The sequence below is a fragment of the Anthonomus grandis genome, chromosome 3 (genome assembly GCF_022605725.1).
Source record: "Anthonomus grandis grandis chromosome 3, icAntGran1.3, whole genome shotgun sequence".
In the NCBI taxonomy this organism is placed as follows: Eukaryota; Metazoa; Arthropoda; class Insecta; order Coleoptera; family Curculionidae; genus Anthonomus; species Anthonomus grandis.
Window position 1 is genome coordinate 10,165,258 of NC_065548.1, and position 27,778 is coordinate 10,193,035.

At 28.2% G+C, this 27,778-nt stretch overlaps 1 protein-coding gene across 1 annotated transcript in view; it reads right to left on the reverse strand.

Annotated features, from left to right (window-relative positions):
- Positions 1-27,778, reverse strand: part of LOC126734246 (microtubule-associated protein futsch) — a 122,210-nt gene that overhangs the window by 31,174 nt on the left and 63,258 nt on the right. The window contains exons 2-3 of the mRNA XM_050437782.1: positions 11,943-12,041; positions 3,207-3,379 (exon numbers count right to left, since the gene is read on the reverse strand). Coding sequence (XP_050293739.1) covers positions 3,207-3,379; positions 11,943-12,041 — 272 coding nt within the window. The remainder of the gene's footprint in view (positions 1-3,206; positions 3,380-11,942; positions 12,042-27,778) is intronic.

Consider the following 27,778-nt stretch of genomic DNA (forward strand, 5'->3'; position numbering starts at 1 on the left):
CAAATACTACCAAGTTTAAACATTAATCAAATGAATAGGCAAGAATGTGAAGTGATTTCCAAAGTTAACCAAAGTATAAATTTGTAAGTGCGTTCTTCATGAAATTTAACTAAATACTTATTTTAGCGTTTTTTGTAAATTGTACAGGGTGTTAAGAAAAAACGGATTTTTTTTTCACAAATTGGTCATATTTTAAAAACTAGTCAAGATAAAATTTTGAAAATTTGTATTTTTTCAATAATTTGATTCGATACCTATTTTAGCATTTTACAGAATATATACACATTCAGTAAGAGAAACTGAATTTTTGAGTGAAGTGATAATTTTTTCAAAAAATTGTATAAAATGCCTATAACTCAAAAATCAGATAAAGTAAAATTTTACATACGTATTGCTCAAATAATTTAACTGGACGCATATTTCCGTGTTTTTTGAAAACTGTTCAAAATTTTCAGAAAAAAAAAGTGTTGGCTAAAACTGGCTAATATGGCAAAAACTTAAAAATTTGGCAAAATAAAATTTTGAAACTTTGCACATGTATTCCTAGACTAATTTGCCTAGAGACTTATTTTAGCGTTTTTTGAAAAATGTACAAGATGTTGAGGAAAAAGTAAGTTTTTAAAGAAGGTGATTTGTTTTTCAACAATTATCATAAATCGCTCATAATTCAAAAAGTAGCCAATATAACTTTTTGAAATTTTTTAAAACCCAGCCATCGAGGGTACTACTTTTAAAAAATTTATTGAATCGTATTTAATTTGTGTTGAAGTGGTTTTCTGAAGATTTTCTACAGGTTAGTAAATTTAAAACTTATTAGTTTGTTTTTTTATTGGCAATGTGTAAATATATTTTTATTAACGTTTATAAATTTAATATTTTACGTAAATAGGAGGAAATAACTTGTGCATGTATTTATCTAAAATTGTTTCATGCTGAAGAGAAAATTAATATTTAAAGTGATCGACTGAGATAATTTATTTACTGAATTTTGAGTATATCTTCAAAATTAGTTTTTTTTTTAATTGTTTGTGTGTTTCAAAAGTAAGCTAGAGCCTTGTTGAATCTAATTAACATTTTGACCCTGACTGGGTAAATATTCAGGCGTAAATCATACCACAGATAAATAAATATATGTTTCGCGAATTTGTCCGTCTATCTGTGATAATACCTAGAATATTGACTCAACTCATTGCTGGGTAGCCGCCCGCATGGGACCTCAGTACCTTCTAGTGATGGCTGGATAACTAACCCAACTCTCTTCAGTTTTAAATGAATAGTATGTATGAGGAATTAGAAAGGAACAGTAAATAAATTATCTTTATTTTTTTGTAACCGAAGGAAGAACTTATTACTCAGCATGATTCGATTTTTAGGAAATTGGGATCGAGGGTTTCTCTGCAGTGCTCTTTCCCCTCGTGAATTCCAGGCTGAGTACGGCATTATTTTTTTTTACATAAATAAACTAAGTAGGTGTATTATCAAGACTGCATTTTCTTTAATACCATCCTAATAATTCAAATTTCCCTAATTTTGTCTTGTCAAGCGCATCCGAGGTAAGTAAAAGAGAGAGTGATTCTGTTACAAAACACAACGTAGGGAGAATATTGGTTTCTTATTTATTTACTTTTTTTCTCGTTCGATCTTTTCTTATTTATTAAAAAAAAACTTATCTCATCCATTCTTTATGGACGAATCTGGGTTTGTTATACTACAAGTTACTTATTTTAAAAAAAAAATTACAAAATGGCTTTCACTCAAAAACCTGACAAAATAAAATTTTCAAAATTTGCACACGTATTTCTGGAATAATTTGACACCACACATATTTCAGCGTTTTTCAAAAAATTTTCAAAATTTCAAGAAAAAAATTATTTTTGAAAACGTGACTTTTTTTTGAAAATATCACAAATAGCCCATAACTTAAAAACTTGATAAAATAAAATAAAGTTTTTTACATTTGCACACGCATTCCTGGGGTAATTTGACTGGATACTTATTTCAGCGTTTTTTGAAAAATGTACAAGATGTTGAGGAAAAAGTGAATTTTTAAAGAAGGTGATTTGTTTTTCAACAAATTTCATATAACACTCATAATTAAAAAATTAGCCAATATAACTTTTTGAAAATTTGCACATGTATTTCTGAAGATGTTTTGAAAATGTAAATTTTTGAGCCAGGTGATTTTTCTTTCAAAAATTTTATAAAATGCTTTATAACTCAAAAACCAGTCAAATTAAAATTCGGAAAATTTGTATACGTAGTCCTGGAATATTTTTACTGGACACCTATTTCAGTGTTTTCCAAAAACGATTGAAATCCTGAGAAAAAAAAATTGTTGGAGAGAATAACTCTTTTTTTTTTAATTCACAAAATGCCCTTAACTCAAAAAATGTCAAAAAGAAATTTTTGAAAATTTGCACACGTAGTCCTGGAATAATTTGACTGGACGCCCATTTCAGTATTTTTTGAAAAAAAATGTATAAGATGTTTTGATAAATTTTTGAGCAAGATAATTTTTTCTTTTAAAAATTTTATAAAATTCTTCATTAACTTAAAAACCAGTCAAATTAAAATTTGGATAATTTGTATACGTAGTCCTGGAATAATTTGACAGAGTACCTTATTTCAGCATTTTTTAAAAAATATTTAAACTTTCGAAATTTTTTTTTGAAGTGACTTTTTTTTGAAAATTTCATAAAAGGTCCATAACTCAAAAACCAGCCAAAATAAAATGTGGAAAATTGGTATACGTATTCCTGAAATAATTTGACTGGACATCTACTTTAGGATTTTTTAAAAAATGTACAGGATGTTGAAAATGTGAATTTTTGGGAGAGTTTTTTTTTCAAAAAATTATACAAAGCTGTTTAATATTGTTTTCGTCAATAAAATCAAAAGTTCTAAGTTTTATATTAGCTACTTCAAGTACGCGAAAAAACTCCTTGAGAGATTTAGAAAAAAAAAATAGAAAAAAGCCAAGAAGTTTTATTTTTCCTATTTTTTCATATATCTCCAACTCAGTCTGCGTATTTTCTTTACTTAAAATTGGTTAAACCTCATTGCTGGCTTGCCAATACTCAACCTTCGAAAAAAATCATAAAAAGCAAAATTCTTATTTATGTTTCAACCAAACTTCTAAAAACAATCCAAAGAAAAACTGCATAACATGATTTCTGAATCATCTTTTAAGTGTCTTAAGTACTAACCTGTAAAGCCCAAGAACCATTTCCCTGGAAGGTGTACCCAGCATGGATGATGTGCCTATGCCTAGTGAAACTACTAAGCAAGTTTCGTATGCATTGGGACAAGGTGCTCACTGCAGGATGGATCAGTATTTCAGTCACTAGGTTTTCGGAGGCGAATTGTATGAGTCTCTCTCCTAAATAAGAAATTATTTATCCATTAATAAGCTTAGTGTCCTAGGAAAGTTTACCAGGTTAAAGACCTTAAATAAAACTAATTTTATTTAAAAAAAAATACTGACATTTAGATTTTTATTAGATTTTACATCATTTTAACTACTAACAAACATATCGCATAAATTCACTTTTCCGGTTAAATTCACAACAAAACGTAAAGCTTAGCGGACCACAGCCGTTTATTAAAATAATCCAATTTCGAGTTGTAATGGAGGTCAATGTAAATCGAGTCATTATCTGTCCGGTGCAGACTGCATTCGGTGAAGCTGCGTCTGTTAAGTAATTCTACTGCATCCATTTAACAGTCTTTATTGGATATTCATGGATTAGGTTAGTTGTTTTCGAGTTTTTTACTGATTGGCTTTTAATTGAAGGTGATTAGAAGAAGGTAATAATTAAAGTTGTAGAGATATTGTGGAAAAACAAGTCCTGACATTTTTCTTTTCTCTCGTTCCCTGATAGTGAATGAAGTTCAATAAAAGGAGTTATATTTATTCTCTACCATTGACTCTTAAAGGCACTAAATTTAGACGCTTCAACAGCATTAATAATAATAACATTTCAAGAAGAACTAAATAGAAGTGAGCCCAATTATCTATCAATTATTTAGTTACTCTGTTAGTGTGGGTTAATCTTGTGAAAAGCTTTGGTTAGATCCTAATAAATGGCATCTATTTGATATCTTCATCGAAAACCTTCAAAAGTAGGACACAAAGAGGTTGCCGATGGTTGATCTATTATCCTACACTTAAAATCACTGATAAAATGCTCCATTAACACTTAATTTTCTCACGTTATTTATTCTGGTGTGGGTCAGAGGCTTTAATTAAGTCCTTATATACACCATCTTTTTAATATTTCCCTCCAAGACAATGACGTTGGTAACTGTTGGTTTTCTATGTAAGATCTTCTATAAGTGCTATTAATAAGTAATTCTCTTTAAAGGCTTTAAACAGTTTCAGATTTTATTTACTGCATCAGTCTGGTTTGGGTTACTGTTATCAAAATTTCTAGTTAAACCCTTAAATATGACATCTATTTTTGTTGTCTTTTACGGGGTTTTAAAAGTTATATACAGGCCAATCGTTGAACGCTGGATTGTTCAAGAAATTCATTATAAAACCCATTTCAATTTCTGTAAATTTTCAGTTTTGTTTAGGTGAACCTTGCTAAAAGTCTTGGATAAGTCTGTATATATGGCCATTAATTTAATATCTGTTTCCACGGCATGTAAGAGCTTTTGTAAGTAAAATGGTTCTGGAGCCATTGAAGAAAACTTAATGAGAATACTTAAATCCTTTGTTTTATTTACCTATTTTTATTTATTTAATATCTACTTGTAAGGCTTCCCATGGGTACAAACGGGAGCTTGTCAAAGTCTCATGGGGCTTTAATTAAGCACCTTATTAACCCAGATTTTCTTATTTTAAAGCCTTTGAACAATTTTCATATTATATTTACTGCATTGGTTTGGGTTAATCTTATCAAAGGCTTTTGTTAAATCCTTATATATATCTATTTGATATCTTTTTCGGGGTTTCAAAAGTTGTATATAGGGAAAATGCCGATTGATGAACGTTGGATCATTCTAGAAATATTCTATAAAAACCCAATTTAATTTATTTAACGTGTCAGTTTTGCGTGGGTGAATCTTATCAAAAGTCTTGGTTAAATCTGTATCTTTGGCATTTATTTAATAGCCATTTCCAAGGGACCTTTCGTAAGTAAAAATGGCTTTGGAATCATTTAAGAAAGACATAATGTATATTTCAATGTTTTATTTTATCTTCCTCATTTAGTCTGGTTTGTGTTAATACAGTCCAAAGCTTTGGTTAAGTTGTTATATATAGTTCCTTTTATTATCTACTTCTAAAGTTTCCAATGGGTACAAAAGAGATTGCTGAGCATTGAGATGATTGTTTTTTGCCAAAGTCTTATGAGGTTGTAATGAAACACTCTATAAACACCCACTATCTTTTCTACTTCATCAGTTTCATATTTAACCTTATCAAAGTTAAAAAAGTCTGTGTTGCATCTTTAAATATGATCTTTTTCAAGTCAAAGATCTTTGGAACTATTCAAGAAACACTCTAAGAATGCTTAATTTTTTTATTTTACGTACTTTTATTTAAGAGATCATCTTGTCAAAGGATTTTGTTAAATCGTTATAGATGTATCAGTCTGGTTTGCGTTAATCTTATTAAAAGCGCTAATTGTATACGGAAGAGATGCTAACTGTTGAAAGATGCCAAACGTTGGATCAATCAAGAAATACTCTAGAAAACGCATTTTAATTAATGTGAATTGTCAGTTTAGTATGAGTGAACCTTAACAAATGTCTTGATTAAATCGTTTTGTTAATAACCGTTTCCAAGGCAAGCAAGCCATTTTAAGTAAAATAGCTTTTAAACCATTCAAGAAAGATTCAATGAAAATATTTAATTCTTTTGTTTTATTCACTCTATTGGTCTGTTTATAAATATCCAGTTTTCCTTATTTAACCGCATCAATAGCCTTTGCTACATCTTTAATTAAGTTTTCTTTAAGTCAGAGGGCTTGAACTATTTGAGAGATAATTTTGTCAAAGTAAATTAAATAATTTATTAAGCAACAGCAAGTGATTTACTCTGTCAAATGCCTTAGAGAAGTCGGTATATATGGCATCAATCTGATACCCCTTATCAAAGGCACATAACAGTTTAGCATTGAAAGTAATTAAATTAGTTACTATAGATCGACTTCCTCTAAAGCCATGCTGTTCATCGAGATTATTAATCCTTATCCTACATTACCAATTTCAGTAGTTATAAGATAATAGACTAAGGTATCAAAAATTTTTGCAATCAGAAACTGTACAGATACACCCCTGTACTTATCATTTCCTTCTCCTAATTTAGCTATAAAAAATATATAGATGTTTATGGAAACTTTCTTTCCAAATAGCTGGAAACACCCCAGTGAAAAAAGATGTGTTAAACAATTTACATAAAGAATGAGATAATGAATATCTATACAACTTCAAGACCAAATTCAGTCTACCATTAGTCCAGACCAATCATCAACTTATCAGGCAAGAACCCCAACTCTACAAACACTCTCCCAATACTTATTACTGGACAGTCAATATTAGTTTGTGGTTTTTAGGAGGTATTGCATTTGAATTTGAGGAGACTGTAACAAAGTGGTCGGCAGTAGAGTTTTAAAAGTTATATACAGGAAAGATGTCGATTGTTGAACCTTGAATCATTCAAGAATTACTTTACAAAACACATATCAATTTATTTAAATTGTCAGTTTAGTATGGGTCTTGGTTAAATCCGTATATATGGCATTTATTTAAGAACCGTTTCCAAAGATGTTGTATACTTATAAATGAGTTTCTAATCGTTCATCTGCTAGAAATAAATCCATAAAACAGAATATTTAATTTTAGTTTAGTTCGAAATTATGGCATCACCTCCTGCATGTTTTCCCAGTATAATAGAAAAATAATTGGACATTTTTAGAAACTCTAGACATGTTGGCAACGTTGTATAATTTTTATTTAATTGTTCTGCCGCTCGTCATCGGAGCTTGACAGAATTGACAAGTACAGAATCGTGTCGTAATGAATACATTCCAATGTTGCCAAGGAGCAAATTTAAAATGTCTTGGAATTAAAGAAAAATATGGCAGATTCAGTTATCAGGGATAATTACATTATCACAAGATATTCTATGAATATTTTATAAATGTTCTCAACTATCTATATAATATTCCATAAACAATTAGGGAATGATCTGAGTCAACAATTAATATATCTTTGGAATAAATATCTTTGGAACATTGCGTTGGAGTATTAAAACTCCCGATAACATTTGTACTCTCAAACTCATCTTTAGGCATCCCAATTATGAGTAAAACTGGGTTGAAAGTTGAGTAAAGAAAGTTGAATGTTCTTGATTTAGTCATAAGGGTTGTTTAAAACCCAAGAAGGATAATTAAATTAATATCATACCATATAACCATTCAAGAAAGGCTCAATGATAATATTTATTTTTTTTGTTTTATCCACTCTATTGGTCTGTTTAGGGTTAATCTTAGTGTTGTACTTTGTTAATCTTAGGGTTAATCTTGTCAGAAGCTTTGGTTAAATCATTATAGATTCTATTTAATATCTACCTCCAACGCTTTCAGTGGATACAAAAGTTGATAACGTTGATATTAATGATCTTTTGTCAAAGTCTTATAAGATTGTAATGAAACACTTTAGAAACACCCAATTTTCCTTATTTAACCTTATCAATAGCCTTTGTTACTTCTTTAAATACATTTTCTTTAAGTCAGAGGGCTTGACCTATTTAAGAGATAATTGTGTCAAAGGCTTTGGTTAAAACAAATTAAATAACAGCAATTTACTCTGTCAAATGCCTTAAAGAAGTCGGTATATATGGCAGCAATCTGATACCCCTTATCAAAGACACTCGACAGTTTAGTGTTAAAAATAAGTAAATTAGTTACTATAGATCGACCTCCTCTAAAGCAATCTATTATTAATTGTCTACATTAACAATTTAATTTTTTACCAGATAATAGACTATCAAAAACTTTTGCAATTAGAGATTGTAGAGATACACATCTGTACTTTTTAATATAATTTCCTCCTCTTAATTTAGCTATAGGAAATAGATAGATAGAAACTTTCTTTCCAAATAGCTGGAAACACCCCAATCAGCAGATTTGTTTACACAATCTACACAAAGCCTGAGATAACGGATATCTACATAATTCGATTTACCGTCTGGACCAATTTCAATTCAAAAATTATATGATACTTCCCCAACCATTATTACTGGATAGTCAATATTAATTTGTGATAAAGTTTTCCAGGAGATATTATATTTGAATTTGAGAAAACTGTAACAAAATGGTCAGCAAGAGGATCGGTAATTTTACATAGACTGCACCTAATTGATATCTTATCCGGAGTTTTAAAAGTTGGATACAGGAAAGATGCCGATTGTTGAACCTTAGATCATTCAAGAAATACTCTACAAAACTTATATTAATTTATTTAAATTGTCAGTTCAGTATGGGTCTGTATATCTGGCATTTATTTAAGAACCGTTTCCAATGATGTTGTATATAAAAGGGTTACTAATCGTTCATCTGCTAGCAATAAATAACCAAAATAAAATATGGATAGTTTAGCTTAGCTCAAAATTATGGCAATCACCACCTACATGTTTTCCTTGTATAAGAAAAAAATATTAGAAATGTTTAGAAATTCTAGATATGTTGGCAACGTTGTATTATTTTTATTTCATTGTTGTGTTGCTCATCATTGAAGTCTGACAGAACTTGACAAACAGAGAATCGTATCGTAATGAATAAATTCCAATGTTGCCAAGGAGCATTTAAAGATAAAATGTTTCGAATTAATTAAGCATATGGTAGATTCATGTGCCAGTGATAACTGAAATCCCAAAAAATTCAAAAAAATAGTCCAATTTCCTCAAAAAGATCTCTTAGTAATATTTCAGAGGGTGAAGTCAACCTTACTCTGAGACCATTGACTTTTTGTCCCTTCACCCTCTGAAACAAAACAAAAAAATGTCTATTACATTACAGCAATTTTAGTATCTTTGGAACATTTCATTGAAGTATTTCAACTCTTGATAACGCTTCTACTCTCAAACTCATTAGGCATCCCAATTATGAGTAAAATTGGGTTGAAAATTAAGTAAAAAAATTGAGTCTTCTTTATTTAGTCATGAAGGTTGTTTAAAACCCAAGAAGGAAAATTAAATTAACAATATCGTACTGATAATAAAAATTCAAAACACAAAAGAAAATTAAAATTAATGCTATATTTAAACGTGAAATCATAAAACTCGTTATCTCTAACACAATATCTTGGAACATTATTTTATACACCAGAATTTATACCTAAATCCACCGCTGTGTAAAACTAATTTTTCCCCTGACAAGAGTGTGATATATAACCACCCTAAATTATTCTTATATATAAGGCAATTCACATTTTTCCTCCTTTCTATTACGTCAAAAAAAAAATAATACAGGCAGAAATCTGCTAAAACGTACATCAGATAAAATCCTCTTTTGATACATATGCGAACCATCAATCTTTCGTTGAATCATATGGACGCAAAACAAGCTTTTCGATTAAACCTCCCGAAAGCTTATTTGTGTAAAAGATATTTTCATTTTCCCATTATTAAGGGGGGGACAAATAAAATCGATAATTGAAAAAAAGCTCTAGATAAGCTTATTGCCTTATATAAGGTTACATTTAGAAGCCTTGCAACTTTAGCTTTTAATTACTTACATGCTTCAGAATTTATAAATTACGCGTTTCATATTGGATTTATTATATAAGTGTGTTTAATCAATAGATATTTTAATAAAGACGAAAGTAGACTTATTAGTAAGATTATTGGTTTTATTGTTTTAATAGCCATATGTCATAGTGGTAAGTCAAGGTAATAAAAATTGAAACTGATGATATAAAACAGGGAAATTGGGGAAATTATTTCAATTTTTAAAAAGTTTTATATTTACATTTTTTATTTTAAATTGAAAATTCTCTTGCTTGAGCTAATTATGAAAATCAGTGGGAAATTATGGAAATTATTTCACTTTTTAATTTGAGCACCCTTATTAATCTGAATACATTTTCCAATATTTACTTTTTAATATAAAATTTTTCAGTTTGAAAATTAAAAAAATTATTTCACTTTCACCTATTTCCAACATTTCTTTTCGCTGTTATCGACGTTTTAACGTTTGTTGTCATCTTCAGGGCCTTTTTAGTTGGTTAATATAAAAGAACAATTTTTCTTTTATCAACTTTATAAATTTGCTCATTAATTATTATTAAAATTATTACGAATGAGGTTTTTCTTGAATATAGTTCATGATTTGGCAAAATTGGTTTCATTTACCCACATAAGCCCAATCAATCTCGTGTCTGTTATTTTCCCTCCTTTAGAATATTTTCTTTCTAAAGAAGTATCTTTTAATGAAGTAAGGGATATTATTGACAATCTTGAAAACAGTAAAGACATCTTTGGACTCAATGTCGCTTTAATAAAAATATTCTCTCCGTGCTAATGAAGCTAATAAATGCTTGTATTAATAATTCAATTTTTTACAAGATTCTTGAAAAGGTATTAGTAACTCCCATCATCAAAAAAAAAGTTATATTGATTTTTCCCGGGAATTATAGACCAATTTTCTTGAAAGATTTTTGAAAAATGCATTGCCCCTCAAATTATTGATTATTTTAACACGTACAAATACTTTAACTTTAAATTTGGCTTTAAAAAGTGTATGAGTTAATCTAACATCATACATTTTAGCCTCATTTAATGAAAGATCTGTTTTTTTTTGTGACCTTAGCAAGGCTTTTGATGGTGTCTCCCATGATAGCTGTCCTTGAACCTTTATGATCTTTAATTTTTATGAATAATTTACCACACATTAAGTCCAGTTTAAAATTTACACATTTTGCTGATGACAGTATATTAGACAGACACTATATTAGCTTCTGAACGTCTCCAGTAGATCCTGTCGATGCCTCTGAGGGACTGCAGGAGAGAACCAAACTTTGGTTTACTGCTATGATAATGAGTAAACGGGCAGAATGGTATTAACACTTAGGGATTTAAATACCATCAACACAGAAAACAATGTTGGTACATTCTTGGGAGTTTAGTTTGATTTAGGCTTGTTTTGGCAGGCTTACGTGGATGAGTTGGCTGCTAGCATAAGAAGCACCATTTTTATTTAGTTATTTATTTTATTTTATTGCAATACTCTTGAAACACCACAGAATTGGTTTAATTACATGTAAAGTTGAGTAGGTACCAAAAAATGCACAGATTACTACTAATATAATATGAGGGGTTAAAAATGGCAATTATATTAGAGCTACAAGATATTTAAGAGATTTGTTTAGAATATAAATTCTGGTCTTTTCAAGAACTTCATTTAGAGAGATAGGTTGTTATTAAGCTACACATTAAAGAATTTTTGATACAGGGTGTTCCATTTTAAAAAAAAACATAATTTTGATATATTTCTGCAATTTGAAACACCCTGTAAGTCATAAAAATAATTTTTAAAGATACCTTTAAAATGATTCTGATATTTTTTTCACCCTGTAGTTTAGCCAAAATATTCCGTGGTGTATGTCATGAACAACCCTGTAAACATTCTTAATTGTTCATGATTTTATAAATATTTACGAGTGCTGTATATTTATGTTCAATTTTTTCGTAGTCTTAGCTATACAATTTTCTCACAAATGGTCGTGTGCCATTAATTATAAAATAATTTTTGTATAAATATAGCTTACTTCTTAGTGTTTTTTTTAATCTGAATTTGCAACAAAGTTGCTTATAAATAGATAACGACAAAAAAGAATTAGGCTTGAGATTAAACTAGAGGTTTTCTTAGATAATAATAATAATAATTTTTTCGTAATTAGCACTTTAATATTGGTAATTTTTGTCCACTTACCATATCTGGCTTCCTCTCCTTCTAATCCTTGTTCTATAATAATCGCTAACTCTTTTTCTAGATCTACCAGGCAATCGTTTACATCCCATGACAGCAGTCCTGTAACAATAATAAATATTAGTACATGTAAAGTTAGTTTAAATATCTACTAGATTTTAATTAGAGCTGTTGTGTTATTTTTCACCCTAGATTCGTTACACATTATATTCTGCTTTATTATGAAAAAAAAATGTTTTTGAATTCTTTAATTTCATTTCTCAGATCTTAATAGAACAGAATGGAAAATTGAAAAATTAATAATGTATTGGCAAAAAAATAATAACACTTTATTAGAAGTATGTATTTTCCTTCCTAAGATAGAAATATATTAATCTGTTGATAATTTTGATTGACAACGAGGTGAAAATGCCACTTTCCTCCCTAAGGCAGAGAAACATTAACTGAACAAAAAATATAAATAGGTGTGCGTAGAGAAAATATTATCTGAATATATTCAAAATACGTACCAACAAAAAAATATATAGTCAATTAAATTGGGGTAATGTTGCGTAATTATATGCACATGTAAAAAAATTTCTATTCTTCTTCGAATAAGTCTTATGAAAAGTACCAGAAATATTTTTTGGATATGCACATATGAAAAAGGAAAGTGGCTATGAAAAAGTGTCATTTACTTCGCCCTACAACTTGAAATAATGTCAGAAAAATAATTTTCCTTTATTTGCATATTTCTTCTAAAGCAAAGCAAGAAGTTCTTGTATTCTTTCTTTGAGATTAACTATTACCAAGAGAAATTTCAAAAAATTATAAAAAACAATGGACATATTATTTTTTTACTACAATATAGGTGGAAAATAAATAAAAAATAATGGCACAAGGTAATCAAAAATAAAAGAAGAAAAAACAATAAATTTGATATTTTAAGTTTTAGCATTTAAAAAAAATAATTTGAAATTTCCAAAAAAATGCAAAAAAATCGAAAATAATTCTGAGGATGATTTATGATAATTTGGACCAAAGGTAAGAACTTTTTTTGAGTGTTTCACTCGATTTTAGTATAATATTTACTTAAAATATTTATTTTAGTTAACATCTTACATTTTTTGACATTATTGGCTGTTATTTAATTTCTTTATTAAAATTTGCTAATCCAAGTTAGGTCATTTTAAAAATGACCTTAATTTTATTAAATGATCATTAAAAAAAGATTCTGTACTAAATATATACAATAATAAAATTAGGCTTTGGGCTTAATCATCTTGGACGACTACATATTTAGTGTAAAATAATTTCTAAAGTAGAATATTTAAAAAAAATTAATCAAAGATTTATTAAGTAAAAATTATGTCTGTTTTTTTTAATAAGAAATTTCATTTAATAGTCTAATCTTTTGCAGATTTCATCAATAGTTTTCGTGATCTTGGATTATGTTTCCACAAATGATTGTTGGATTCAAATTTTAACATTTTAATTTAACTTCATAAAGGTATTTTACAATTTTTAGTACATTTCGTTGCACTATGGTATCCCGAGGGACCTCATAAAGGTCGATAAAATATCAATAAATGGTTGTCTAATCACGCTTCATTTCTGGCCTAAGTGTAGCAATCATTTTTGCTGCCTACATATTGTTAACCACGTGGTAACCATGTACAAAATTAAGCAAAAAGAGCCCTACGAACATTGATAATATATGAATAAATTTGGCGAAGTTAGTAAATTTCCGAAGTTACAGGTCTGTGTTTGAAACTTTGCATATCACCAATGCAAATCCACGTATATTAGCATAGTTAATAGGAAAAGTTCAAACTAATATAGTAAAATCATATTACATTAATATTATCTAGATTTTAATGCAATGAATGCTTTGAGAATTATTAATATTATGGTTGATCTTTAATTTGAGCAATTTATATCTCATTTAGAACTTCAAAAAACCATTTCAAATTAAAGTAAAAGATCTGATTTTTGATTTTAAAAATTAATATCGTGGGAGCAAGGAAGCTCAAAGAATAAACTACCACGAATTAAAGCTAAAAAAAGCGAACAAGTTCAAGAGCAAGAATTTAGCGCTTTTACAACTGGAGCTAATTAAATATTATGAAATTACAGGTGGAAAATTAGAGTAGACTTGACAATAAACCAAATACCCCATCCTACAAGTGCAAAAAAAACGACGTTGCGAGGATGTCAAAGTGAAAGAGGAATAGTGGATCTTGGCTTTCAATTGGACCAGCATATACTATACTTAAGAAAATATTTCTGGAGAACTGCAGGATCGTCAGACATTTATCAAGCAATATATGCCAGGTCGATGACTCAACACCTTTAAAACTAAAAAAAGCGATAAATTCCTACTCACCATTTTACTAAAAACGAGAAAATTCAGATGTGGAAGGAGAAACCACCTCATGGGAGTCTCTATAATAAGATTATGTCGATAAATCAGTGTTTAAGCAGAATACTGTTCGCTGTTAACATCCTAATACAAATATGTCTAGAGATGAATCAAGAGCTACACCTGTGCTTTATAGACTTAATTAAATAAAGCCTTTGATTATCAGGCAAATGGATAAACATCCTTAGAGAGTGGTGGTTCGTGCTGTCTCAAAAATAGAGATTGCTCTAATAAGACGGTGAAAATTTGGTGACTAAAATATGTGCATTTTTTTTAAAGAAAATCTAAGCTTTAATCGTAAATTTTGACTCAATTAATATTTCACTTCTTATTTGTAAATGTTGTATTTTTGCATTAATTTCTATTTGCATAAAAATCGTGTCAGCCTAATATTTATAAGAGTAAGTCACTGGACTTTTAATTATATTCACAAAGTTCGTCTTAAAATTAAATACGATTAATATAAAATATACACATCGATGCGGGTAAGGAATTTTAAAATGTATGTAAACCGGAATATTTTTTGTTAAGTTGGCAACTTGCAAGGCACGAACACCAGCGTGGCACCTAAAAACTAGTTAAAAAGATTAAAATCTATTTTTGGAATAATTACAAGTACGAAACAACCAAAATATAATCCATAAGGTCCGACCAAAAGGTCAAACTTATATTACCAGCCCGCACTGCGGTAGAGAACTAGAGAGCCATCGCCAAGTTCAATGCAACCACATAAATATTCCCCATCTTGGGGAGAAAGTTGTAAGAAAACAAATAGACAGATCATTGTTTGCACTAGACTTTCTAAAACTTCAATGGGGCATGGGTTTTCTTATTTTTCTCGTTTTATTTAGTGCACTTCTTTGCGTTGATTTGTACGATTCGTTTGAAAGAGAAAAGTTCTTTAAAAGTTTGAATTAACGGGTGCCTCGTGTAACACGTGACAAAACGTCGGTATTGTTCGCTTTGAATAAGGGAGAGAAAAATTTTATTGCGGGCCCATAAAACGATGACATTAGCATGATAATAGATGGGCTATTTGCCAAAGAGAGCCGAGAAGTGCAGATGAGACAAGACTTGAATTACAGTAAAATCAATAAAGTTTTGGCATAGAAACTTGTGTATTCGTACAGTTTACAATAAAATCAGTAAAGAAACAGTTTTTTTTTTTAATTATGTAGTCTATGGTGGTTTAAGTTAGTAATTGTAGTTACTTTAATTTTTTCTTCTTCGAGTCATATACTTCTGTCAATTGCAGCATTTTGGGGTTCAACGTAATACTCTAGAGTTCTGTATCTTAGTTTGAGAGGAACTTTTTGAGTTTAAGGAAGGTTGCTGTTGATTGTTATATTCCACATCTAATCTCTTGTTCTGAGTCTCTATTTTGGTACAACGTACATTCCAGATACTTAAATGACTTCACTTGCTCAATATTCTTCTCATTTACCTGAATTTTGATTTGTGTAATATCAATCTTACTTACGAACATAAACTTCGTTTTTTTTTAATATTAATTTTCAGGGCTAATCTTGTGCTTGTTTCAATTGAATTTAGTTAAACATTTTCTTTGTTGCCAGTATTACTGGACTTGGCCTATGAAAATATGTCTTTTTTTGTATTTTGCCCCTGTTTCGTACTTTTTTATGTTTTTTGTAAGAATTTTTTATTTATTTGCAAAAAATATTCCATGTATATTCGACAATTAGCTTATAAAATTAAATAAAATTGTCTAAATTAATTTAAAATATGAATTTTGTTAATAACGTAAAACTTATTAAAATATTTCGTAAAATTAAGCATGTTAACTACGCTACTTTATTTTTTTTAAACATATAACAAGTTAATAATAAACATAGAAATAATACCTTAAACTGACCGAAACACGTATTAAAAAAACGCAATTAAATCTTTGAGACTGTAAATTTATGTTTTTATTTCTGACATATATTTGTTTAATGTCTTGGAGAAGATGAATGAGGTGTAAGAAAATTAAAATAATTAAAAATACAAGTTTCTAAACCAATTTAGTAGTTAAATAAATTTGTTTTTAACCTATTTTAATTAAAATAAAATAAAAATGTTAATTACTTAATGGTTCTTGGAATACAGTAAAAGTTGTAGGCAAATTGGCAACGCCACGTTATGTTTTCATATAAATTTTGCTGTTTTTTGTTCGTATTCATGATATTTTTAAAATGATCGATGTTGCCAATTTAGGTTGATAAAAAATATATTTTTAGTTTTTCTGGAAAATGTTGCCTATTTTTTTGTATTTTTTTACGAAGAAACTTATTGCGTATAGTATATATATATTTTATTATTTGTATAACAATAGCTTATTTATTTTGTAAAAAAAATAAAAATATATTGCATATATGCAATAATTATCACCTAATAAGATAAAAAGTAATTTTTGCTAAATTTATTAAGAATACAAGTTTTAAAAATTGTTAAACAACATGGCTCTAAGCGTATTTCAAAAGAAAAATACAAAACTCGTTAATAATGTAAAAGTTACTGACATATTTTCATTTTTTGCTATCTTTATGAATATTGTTAAATATTATCGTTGTTACCAAATTAAGAGAACGAACAAGTTTTCCAATCGTTGTTTTTTGAAAACGTTATTTAACATTTTTGAAGTCTTTTATGAAGAAACCAATTAAATTCCAACCAATAGAGTATCCAATCAGTCACAATATTAATTATAAATTTTACATATAAAGGAAACATAAAGAAGAAATTAAACATTAACCTATGGATACAAAAATGTAACTTAACAAACAATAAAAGAGCTAAAAATACATGAAACAACCATACAAGTTGTAAAATTAACGTCTGTATGCGCCAATTCCTAAATGTAATAAGTAATGAAAAAATATAAGCCCAGAAAAATAACAACAAAATTACGTTAGAAGAAATTTAATATACTGCTCAAATTATTAGAATCGTAGAAAATAAATTTATTTCACTTATAAATCTATAAATTGTTTTACATTAAAAATTTCTTTTAAACTGTATAATTTTCTGCGTCATTTGGTTTTATTTTACATGCCTTTATATTCGTAATTTAATACTTGCATTGTATATTTACTTATTTATCCCTTGATCTCCTATTTTGTAACATATTATAGTTTATTTATTTAAATTTAATTATATTTCTAGATTATGTCCTTATTTTTTTTCCCAATCAGTATTTAGGTATAGGAGTAGGTTTATGCTATACCTCGGCACTCAGTTGCATAAATTGTTCTAACTGTACTTTTCAAATCATGTGAATAAAGATTAATTATTATTATTATAAAATTGACAAACATAATTTTTATACTAAGTCTAGAATATAAAAATAAGACGAGACTAAATTTAAGATTTCAATTATAACAACTTGGAGAAAACTGAATAAAAAAGAGAAAAATAGTGAATTATGAAATAAAAAAAGAAAAGAAAGATTTGCAAAAAAATCAATAAATGTGAAAATATTTAAAAAAATCAGAAAAACTTAAATACTAAATAATTCATAAAATTCAGTAAGATATTTAAAAAATCAAAACGATCCATTGAAATTTGACTATTTGGAAAAAACTGAAGTATATTATAAGCATCACAAATATAAAGAAACACAACTAAGAAAACTAAGCATTTTTTTATAAAATGTTAAGTCATTCAGTCAGTACTTTTCTTTAGCAACACAGCCTAAGTAAAGCCTAACTAGTATTTTTAGGGCAAAAAACTATATTATCATAGTATAAACTGTATATTAAATAATCTAGTAGCAGTTTTAATTTTAACATTAAAAATAAGTAAGTAAGTACAATCCGAAATGAAAACATTTTTCACATCGTAAGTTTGATTATATCCCAGAAAGAAGTATTTAAATAAAACTTAAACATTGAACAAATAAATGTTGACATAAAATAATGTTTAGGAGAAATAAATACATAAATAAACAGAAAATTTACAATACACATCTACAGTTTGCTTTGGTACAGTAAAATTTGATTTTTTATAGTAAATCAAAATAGCCAATATCCTCATGCAGAATTTTATGCAACAAAACAAGGGAAGCTTTTCTTCTCGTTAATTGAAGGAATCAAACGAGATATTACACGAGTAGCCTGAAATACCTTTAAATGGACTTCAAATTCCTGAAAAAAAGAAAATATAAAATTTTGCCAGATATAGAGATGATTTCAAGGACTTGAAAGAAAAAAATCAATTTCTGCTGGCAGTTTGTTTACAACATTTCCCAGTATTGTAAAGACCAGGCAGTTGAAGAAGGAAAAATTGCCTATTTTATGTAATTATGGGATAGTTTTTATCTCATTGCTGTTGGTTGAAGATATTGTGTATATTCCTTGAATATCTAACAATTAAAATGCGTTTTTAAACTGCCTGGAATATTGCTTTTCTTCCAGGCATTTGAAGAATTTTTTATCTACTCACGGGTGGTTAATGATATTCTTAATATTCCTTAAATATCTAGCAACTGAGGTATGTTTTCCAACTATCTGGAGTAAATAAAATAATGTTTTTTTTTCAGGCAGTCGAAGAAGGAAAAAACTATCTGTTTTGTGTAATTAAGGGATATTTTTATCTCCTTGCTGATGGTTAAAGATATTGTCCATAATCCTTGAATATCTAACAATTAAAATGTGTTTTCGAACTGCCTGGAATAACCATAATATTGATTTTCTTCCAGGCTGTTGAAGCAGAAAAAACTGCCTAATTTGTGTAATTAAGAAATATTTTTTTTCTCCTAGGTAGTATTCAAGAATATCGTCAATATTCCTTGAATATCTAACAATCAAAGTGAGTTTTTGAACTGCTTGGAATAAATAAAATAATGTTTTCCTTCCAGGCAGTTGAAGAAGGAAAAATTGCGTATTTTGTGTAATTAGAAGATATTTCTTATCTCTTTGCAGGTGGTTAAAGATGTAATATATTTAATATGAATATCTAGCAATTGAAGCGTGTTTTCAAACTGCCTGAAATAAATAAAATAATATTTTTCTTCTAGGCAGTTGAAGAAGGAAAAACTGCTTATTTTGTGGAATTGAGAAATATTTTTTATCTTCTTCTAGGAAAAACTGCCTATTGCCTATTCCTTTAATATCAGGCAGCAAAAGAAAACTTTTCAACTGTCTGAAATAAATAAAGTAATGGATTTCTTTTAGGCAATTGAAGAAAAAACACCTGGCACCTTTTGCAAAAAGCTCTCTTAAAAGTCTTTTAATGTCTTTTATTAGTTTTTATGTATTAGGTAAAATGTTGAATCTTTTAAAAAATAATAGTTATTTTTTGGACTACTTCTTGCTATTATCAGCTTTGATTTTTTAGCAACTAAGGCATAATTATTTATTTTGTACTTTTGTGTTAATGCTGTCATGAGATAAAGACCCAAATATTATATATCTAATTATGTCTAGGACTACGTAGGAGCTCGTAAAAGCCAGGCATTATATGTAAATAAACATTTTCTTCTAGGGGTTCAAGGTCAATTTTTCTTAGCCTCGGAGATAAAAGCTTCTCGTATTATTTTGAGAAAGTCAGTAAATACATATTATGTTTCGTTATTTTCTAAAAAGAAAGCAAACATCCCTGTTACTTTAGGCCTGTCTTATAAAAAATTTCACTGAAGGAGAATAATATTAAATTACAAGAAAAAAAAATTTCTTGGATTATATTTCAAATAATATTTGGCTACTCTTAAGGCATCCTAATGGTAAAAATTGCTTTTAAACAATCTATTCACTTTTATATTAGCATATTGTTCCTAAAGAGGCCAGAGTAACAAATGCGTATAATATTCTCAATTTCCGATAATTCTGTCGCCATATGATACAAATACATCAAAGCCACTTTTCAAAAAACCTCTCTGATTCATTCTGGATATTTCGTTACTATCAATTATCCAGGATCCGTTTTTAACCTCTTTCGTCGCCTAGGAATAAAACAAATAAAAACACGAAGAAATATTTTGTACTTTTATTGGATTTACGCTTCGGTGAATTCGTTTCGATAACGAACAATGTCATTGTTTGCATTGTGTATCGTAAAATGCGGGAGTTTATAGGAATATAAGCGGGAATTCTATCTGGCGAATTTATTTCTGAAGTATTAAGGATTAAGGTTCCGGAAATGGGAAATAATAGTCGGACGTGAGCATACTATGGTTTTCTAGATTTAAATATTAAAATTATTCGTGCACGAAAAATCAGAATTTACCTTAACAAGAAATTTTAATTGATGATGGAGTTTAAAATAAAATTTCAAATTAACGAAATTGTCATTTCCGGGACTTTTGACCTTTAAAAGGTTTTGGTAAAAATTTATCTATTTTTGCAGCCTTTAAGCCAAAAAATATATTTTAAAATAATTTTAGCAATGAAGGAAAACCCTTTTAAGCTTATATAACAATATTAAACCAAAGATGCATTTTATTAATTTTTTAATATAGATATGTATTTGTAAGATTGAAATTTTAATAAAATGCTTTGACCTTATTCAGCAATTCTCCATATAAAATTTTTGCTCTAAAATTTTATATTTTTAGAATTCACTTTAGAACCTCAACGCTATTCCATTAAATAATATTGCAAAATAGCGGTTTTATATTTTTATAGGGAGAAATTTTAAAATGCTGACACGACATATCCTGCAGGCAAATAATATTTAATCAAAAGAGTATTATTTTAAAAATATTAACAAAAAACCTTTTCAGGTTAATTAAATAAAAAAAAAGAGAATAAAATATCGACATTGTATTCAGCTTAGTTAAGGGTTACAAAAAAAATTATTTTATTTATTATAATCAAGAACCCAATGACTCACTGGGTAAGTTTTTAATTAATTTATGTTGAAAATTATCAATAAATATGTGTGGATCGTTGTCACTGATAATACTTTATAATAATACTTTTAATTTTCTTATCTGCAAAATTTGAACAGGCGGCATATTTAAGTGCAAATTTCCTAAAATTTGTTTTATCCTCCAACTGTTTTTTCATTTATGTTATTATTTTAATGATAGTGTAGAGAGCAAGTTGGTAATAAAAAATATTTTTCATTATAATATTTCAAACAACGATTTGATATAAATGAAAAATTATTTGCAATAATATATTGGGGATAACCAAAACATGTAAAAATATCCTGAAAAGCATATGAAACAGATACGAAAGTCTTTTTCTTTAATAAAATCAACTTTATTAAGTGTGTGTTTTAACACTGACTAGATTAACCCTGACATATATTTTTTTTATCCGGTGCATTTTATAAAAACTCAATGATAGAAATTGAATTTAATTTTCCTGACAGTTTTCTTAAGAAAATATAAAATTAAGAATTAACTTGTCTATATTAAAAAATGTTAATAGTAGAAAAAATGTGAACAAAATTTCAGAAAAAAAAATTCAATACGATAAAAATAATATACAAATTTTATTTTCAATTAAAAAAAAAAATTGTTTTTTCACCTTTTTCACTTTGGTCGATTTACAAGCATGGATTGTGAACTAACGAATTTCTTACAATTAAATTTAATTCAAAAATAAAAAATTAAATAAAGCAAAATCTAATTTTCATAATTTTTCAAATTCTTGTGCGAATTTTTCCTTTAATTTCACTTTCCCGAAGTAAAATTCACACTTTTCAATTTCGTAATTCCCTTTTCCTTCTAATTTTATTTTTTTTGACAGTTTTCTTAAAAGAAAAAATAATTGACAAGTAATTTATCTAAATTAGAGAATTTTCTAAAATGAAAGTTAAATGTAAAAAAAAATCCAATTTGCGTATTTGTATTACGAAAAAATTTTAAATAAAAAAAAATAGTTTTTTTCTAATTTAGAGTTATTTTAAATTTAGGAATTTCCTACAATAAAAGCGAAATATATTTGTAGTTAAATAAATTTTTAATTAATAAAAAAAATGTTATTTATTTTCTTGATTCCTTTGCACTTTTTTCAAATAATTAGAGTTTCTTGATAGTTGATCATAAAGAAAAAAATAAAATTGCTAAAAAAACATTTTTAAATATGCATATGTTATATTAAGTTTATAAAAAAATAATACAAGAAAATAATTTGAAACATTTAAATATAATTTTTATTTGTATAAAATTGATTTTTAAATTTAAACTTTTATGATTTTTAATTTTTTTTAACTTTGATGCCAGTTGTCATCAAAAAGAATAAAATTGGCAAGCAATTAATAAATAAAAGAATCCCTTACCATCAAGGCAAAATAATAAAAAGAATATATAATTCGAGTCAGTGCAGGTATGTCATAAAAAAAATTAATAAAAGAAAATCAATAAATGTAAAATATAGAATTTTCCTTTTTCTTTTTGCTTCCAGGTATTATGGAAAAAACATAATTTAAATATTTCTTACAAGAAAAGCCAAAAATATTTTCAGTCAACGTAAGTGTAACGTAAAAAAGTAATAATAAAAAAAAATCTTAAATGAAAAAATTTTTACTTTTTTCCTTCCGATACCATTTTCTTGATTACAAATTCTATAATTTCAGGTAAAAACATTCCAGTTAATATTATAAAAAAATTAGTAGTGTGAATTAAATAAAGTTAAATAAGAAATAAATTAAATTAAATTTAAAAACAAAAATCACTTTCCTAAAGTAAAATTCAATTTTTTTATATTTTCCATAATAACTGAATATAATTTTCTATATCTAAATAATTTTTAAATTAACTTTTATGACTTTACAATTCTACTTCTTTGACATTTCTCATAAGAAAGAATAAAATTAATAAAATTGGTAAATAAGTATTATAAATTAAGAAATTCCTAATAATAAACGGAACATTTAAAAAAATATGCCAGTCAGTGTAGGTATATTATAAAATCAAGTAAATAATCAAAAAAAAATATATTTTTAATCAGTGTGTGTTAAAAAAGTAACAATATAGGAAAATTCGTTCTTAAGTGAAGAAAATTTAAGCTTTTATGACTTTTTTTTCCTTCTAATACCAATTTTCTGACCGTTGTCATAAGTAAAAAAAATATTTTATAAATAGAATTTTTTTACATATAAATAATTTTTACATTTAAAATTTAATTTCTTTTACGCCTTTTAAATGTGTTTTTCTTAAAAAAAAATAAACTCTTTTGACTCTTCTTATTACTCTTTTTTAATAGTGTTATGTGAAAAAATAAGATTTCAAACAAATATTGTGAATTGAGTTAAGTTCAATTCTTTCCCTGATTTTTGTATTTAAATGGATATGGTTTATAAAAATCGTGTCAAGAAAGAAAGAAAATGTGCTATATTACGTAAGAATAATTTTGTGTACAAGCATCCTACAAGCTAAAAAAAACAAAACAAAAATACAATCTCAAAAATTGACAAAACAATGAACAAAATTAAACACAAGAAGACAAAACTTTTTGAACATACTTGAATTAAAGATAACTAGAGAAGAAAAAAGGAAAAAAAAACTTTCCAACATGTCCACGGTTAACACCTATCATTAAAAAGGTCATCCAGGTTATAATATGCCTTAGCCAATAAAAGCGTCTTTAATTCTCTTTTAAATTTCTTAACATCCGATATATGTCTAACACATAGAGGTACATGATTGTAAATTTTTTTACTTATGTAAATTAATGAGTTTTTGGTAAGGGAAGACGTAGAAATAGGTAGGGGAACATCATTTACACGACGAGTCAAATGGTCAGTGTCAGAGGGTAGTTTGGGAATTTTGTGAATAAGAGCAGCTGTTTCTAAGATAAAGAGTGAAAAAAGAGTTAGGATTTTTTCAGAAATGAAGAGGGGTTTGCAAGAATCTCTTAACTTAGCAGAACACAGGTATCTAACTGCTTTTTTTTTGAATAACATAGATAATGTTAAGTAGCCCCTTATTGGTTAAACCCCAAAAAGGCAAGCCATACCGAATATGAAATTCAATAAGTGAAAAGTACACTGAACGTGCAATCACCCCTCCCAGCTCTTGGTTTTGCCATTCTTACTGCAAAACATCCAGAACATAATTTCCCAGCTAAATGTAAAATATGATCTTCAAACCGAAGGCGACCATCAATGGTAATTCCTAGGAACTTGCAGCACTCTTTATTCTGCAAGAGGGAATTTTCGTCAAATATCAGACCCTGAACATCGCACTTAAACCCCATAATAGACGTCTTTCTTACATTAAACACGAGCCTGTTAGAAGCACACCACCCTGATAAAATCTGAAGGTCTTCAAGGATACAAGTCTTAATATAATCAGAATTTGTATGGCTCCATAGTATGGTGGTATCATCAGCAAACTGAACCACCTTGCCCTGCAGTTTCAATGAACTCAAGTCATCCACATACAGTAAAAATAACAGTGGTCCCAACACTGAACCTTGGGGAACACCGCATTTTAGGGATCTAGAAACAGACAAACGCCCAGACACTGTAACCTTCTGAGTATAATTTGATAGATAGGACTCAAGCCATTGCAACGCTTCGCGCCTAAAACCATATTTATCGAGCTTAGATAACAGTATTCCATGATCCACACAGTCAAATGCTTTGGATAGATCATAAAACACTGCCGTCGATGACTCTCCAGAATTCAAGGACACATAGACGCTCTCCATAAGCTAAAAACAGCATCATGAGTCCCTTTACCGGCTTGAAATCCAAACTGATTTGCAGACAAAATGCCATTTTAATGTAAAAAGGACAAAATTTTGCTTTTTGCAAGTTTTTCAACTATCTTAGAGAGGGTAGACAAAATAGAAATGGGACGGAAATTACAAAGCTGATCCAAATCTCCACCCTTATGAAGAGGGATAACCACTGTCTCTTTTAAACATGAAGAAAAAATGCCAATATGTAAAGAATTGTTTATGGCAGAAACTAAAGCATTTAAGGCTGAATCAGGCAAAAAGAGTAACAACCTCGAAGATATCCCATCAGCTTCAGATGATTTATGATTTTTTAGGCGTTTGATTTCATTTTTTACTTCGGTAAGATCGACATGATGAAAGAAAAATGAATGCTCAACCGACACTTATTGAAGATAGTGTAAGGGATCAATGTTACTACAAATGCCCTTGAGCAAGATATTAGGTATATCACAATAATAGTCGTTTAAAATGTCAGGTCTTAACTCCGGTTCAGATACTTTTCTATGGTAATGTCTTTGCCTATTTGATGACATATTTAAGGTGTCTTGTAACCCATGGTTTTCGTTTCTTAGTTTTAAGCCTCATTTTAGGAAAGCACTGATTGAACTTATCACACAGAACTTGAAAAAATAAAGTAAGTGGGTCAGAAGCCGTTTCAAGTGCATTCCAATTTACCGAAGCTGTAGCAGCAGAAAAAGCATTGAAATTTCTCCTGCTGAAAATTCTTCCCATATAATGAGATAAAGATAATACAGTATTATATGGCATTTTAGCAAGAATAGCTTCATGGTCGAAAATACCAGATGGAAGTACTGTGCATAAAACGTCATCAAAATTTGTACAGAAATAGTCAATTGTAGTTGCAGATGAAGAAGTTATTCGTGTGGGAGAAAGAACGTGCATTTTCAAGTCGAAAGAATTTAAAATACTTAAAAGAGAAGTACGTGGCAAGGTTTCATCAGTGTAGTTGATATTAAAGTCACCAGCCAATATAACTTTAGAGTGTAGGGACAACTGGGATAAAAGAGAATTAAGTTTGTCCAAAAACATAGCAATATCTCCTGTAGGTGGCCTATAAACACAAAGAATATATAAATTAAAACGCTTACAAAAAAAAAAAGAGAGAATTCAAAAACATTCTCTAACAGAAGATTATAATACTTATCAATATTACAAAAAATCGTTTCAATTGTTTGCCTAGCCAAGATCATGGTTCCTCCATGTATAGATTGTTGACGACAAAAATTTGATATAGGAACATAATCAGATATTAAAAAACATTCACTAGGCCTCAACCAGTGCTCAGTCAAAAGTACAATATCAGGAAAATTACATGTGTCCAGCAAAAGATGAAGCTCATCCATCTTGTTTCTTAGGAATTGTATATTAAGAATAAAGATAAGCTTTTCGAAGAGCTAATTTCAATCTTACTAGTAGAATATGAACATGAATGAGATTCAACCTTCGTGGACATGTCTATAAAAAAGAAGAATTCAATTCACGATCACTAATCAGTTCGGACTCATTAATTTGATGATTCAAGACAATTTGTTCGCTGAAATATTAATTTAAAAATATTTGAAAATATGTGCATGTAATAATAATGCCAAGTCTGAACCAAAGTTACTGGCGTGATTAGACTCTAAAATCCTATACAGATTAATATTATTTGCATGAAAAGTACGATAAAGATATACATTTAAAAAGTACAATTTTAAGAATACAATTTTAAAAATTAATCGAGGGCTTATAAAGACAAATGTTTTAACCCCAGAATAAATATTAGTGTAGGACAGATTTTCCAGAACTGTTTTCCTAAAAAAAAATCAATTAGGCTTGTCCTAAGAAAATAAACTAATGAACCAATTTTCCCCAAAAACCAGCCTAAGATAAGATTAACGAAGAAAGATATCTTGCAACCGCATTTATCTTTTCATTCATTCATTCATCTAAAGAAAAAACCCCAATTTATTTACCCCAAACAAAAACCATCAGGCATGTTATAACTCCTCCAGCTACCGCCATAAAATAATAAATTTTATGCTCATATTAAATGACCCTCTTCATTTTACTTTCTTCGCTCGGGTAATTTCATTTTCTAAATATTTCACAAGTCTGGGAAATTTATAGGAAAGGTTGCGAATTCTCTTATCTCATTTATAAGGCCCGCATGATTTAAGATTAATAAGACTTTTTTGATTACCTGTCGGAAAATACGACTTGTTTTTATTGATAAGACTGTTTTTAATGAACGTAAAGAAGTATTTAATTAAATAGTTGATATAAATGAAATATTTAGACCTAGATAATAATATTTTCTAAATTTTCAATATAAAACAGAGCGAAAAGAGAAAAAAACAAGCCGCTTTATTAAAAAAATTGATATAGACTTATAAAGATATCAATTCCCACGAAAGCTTCAAAAATAAAGATTACATCCAACCTCAAACCTTTATAAAAAAACAGATATAATCCTTCATAAAGGGATTTCCCGCCTTCAATTTGCCCTTTTTCTTTATACGGATTTCTGAAAATAAACTCGGGCCACTTCAATCAAGTTAAAAGAGAAACAATTTTTTTTTGAGATTCATAATTTGGTCATATGAGTTTCTTGGGTTGGAATATAAAACTAAATGGCATTTTCTTGGAAGTTTAATAATCAAATTGTCCTTAAGGTTAAAAATTAGTTTTTTTTTAATCTGATTTTTAAATGCAAAAAATGCAACATCTAACAAATAAAAAATCCCAAAATATTCATACATTTACCCCAGGGTAGCTTACTACTCTTATTTAAAAACATATAC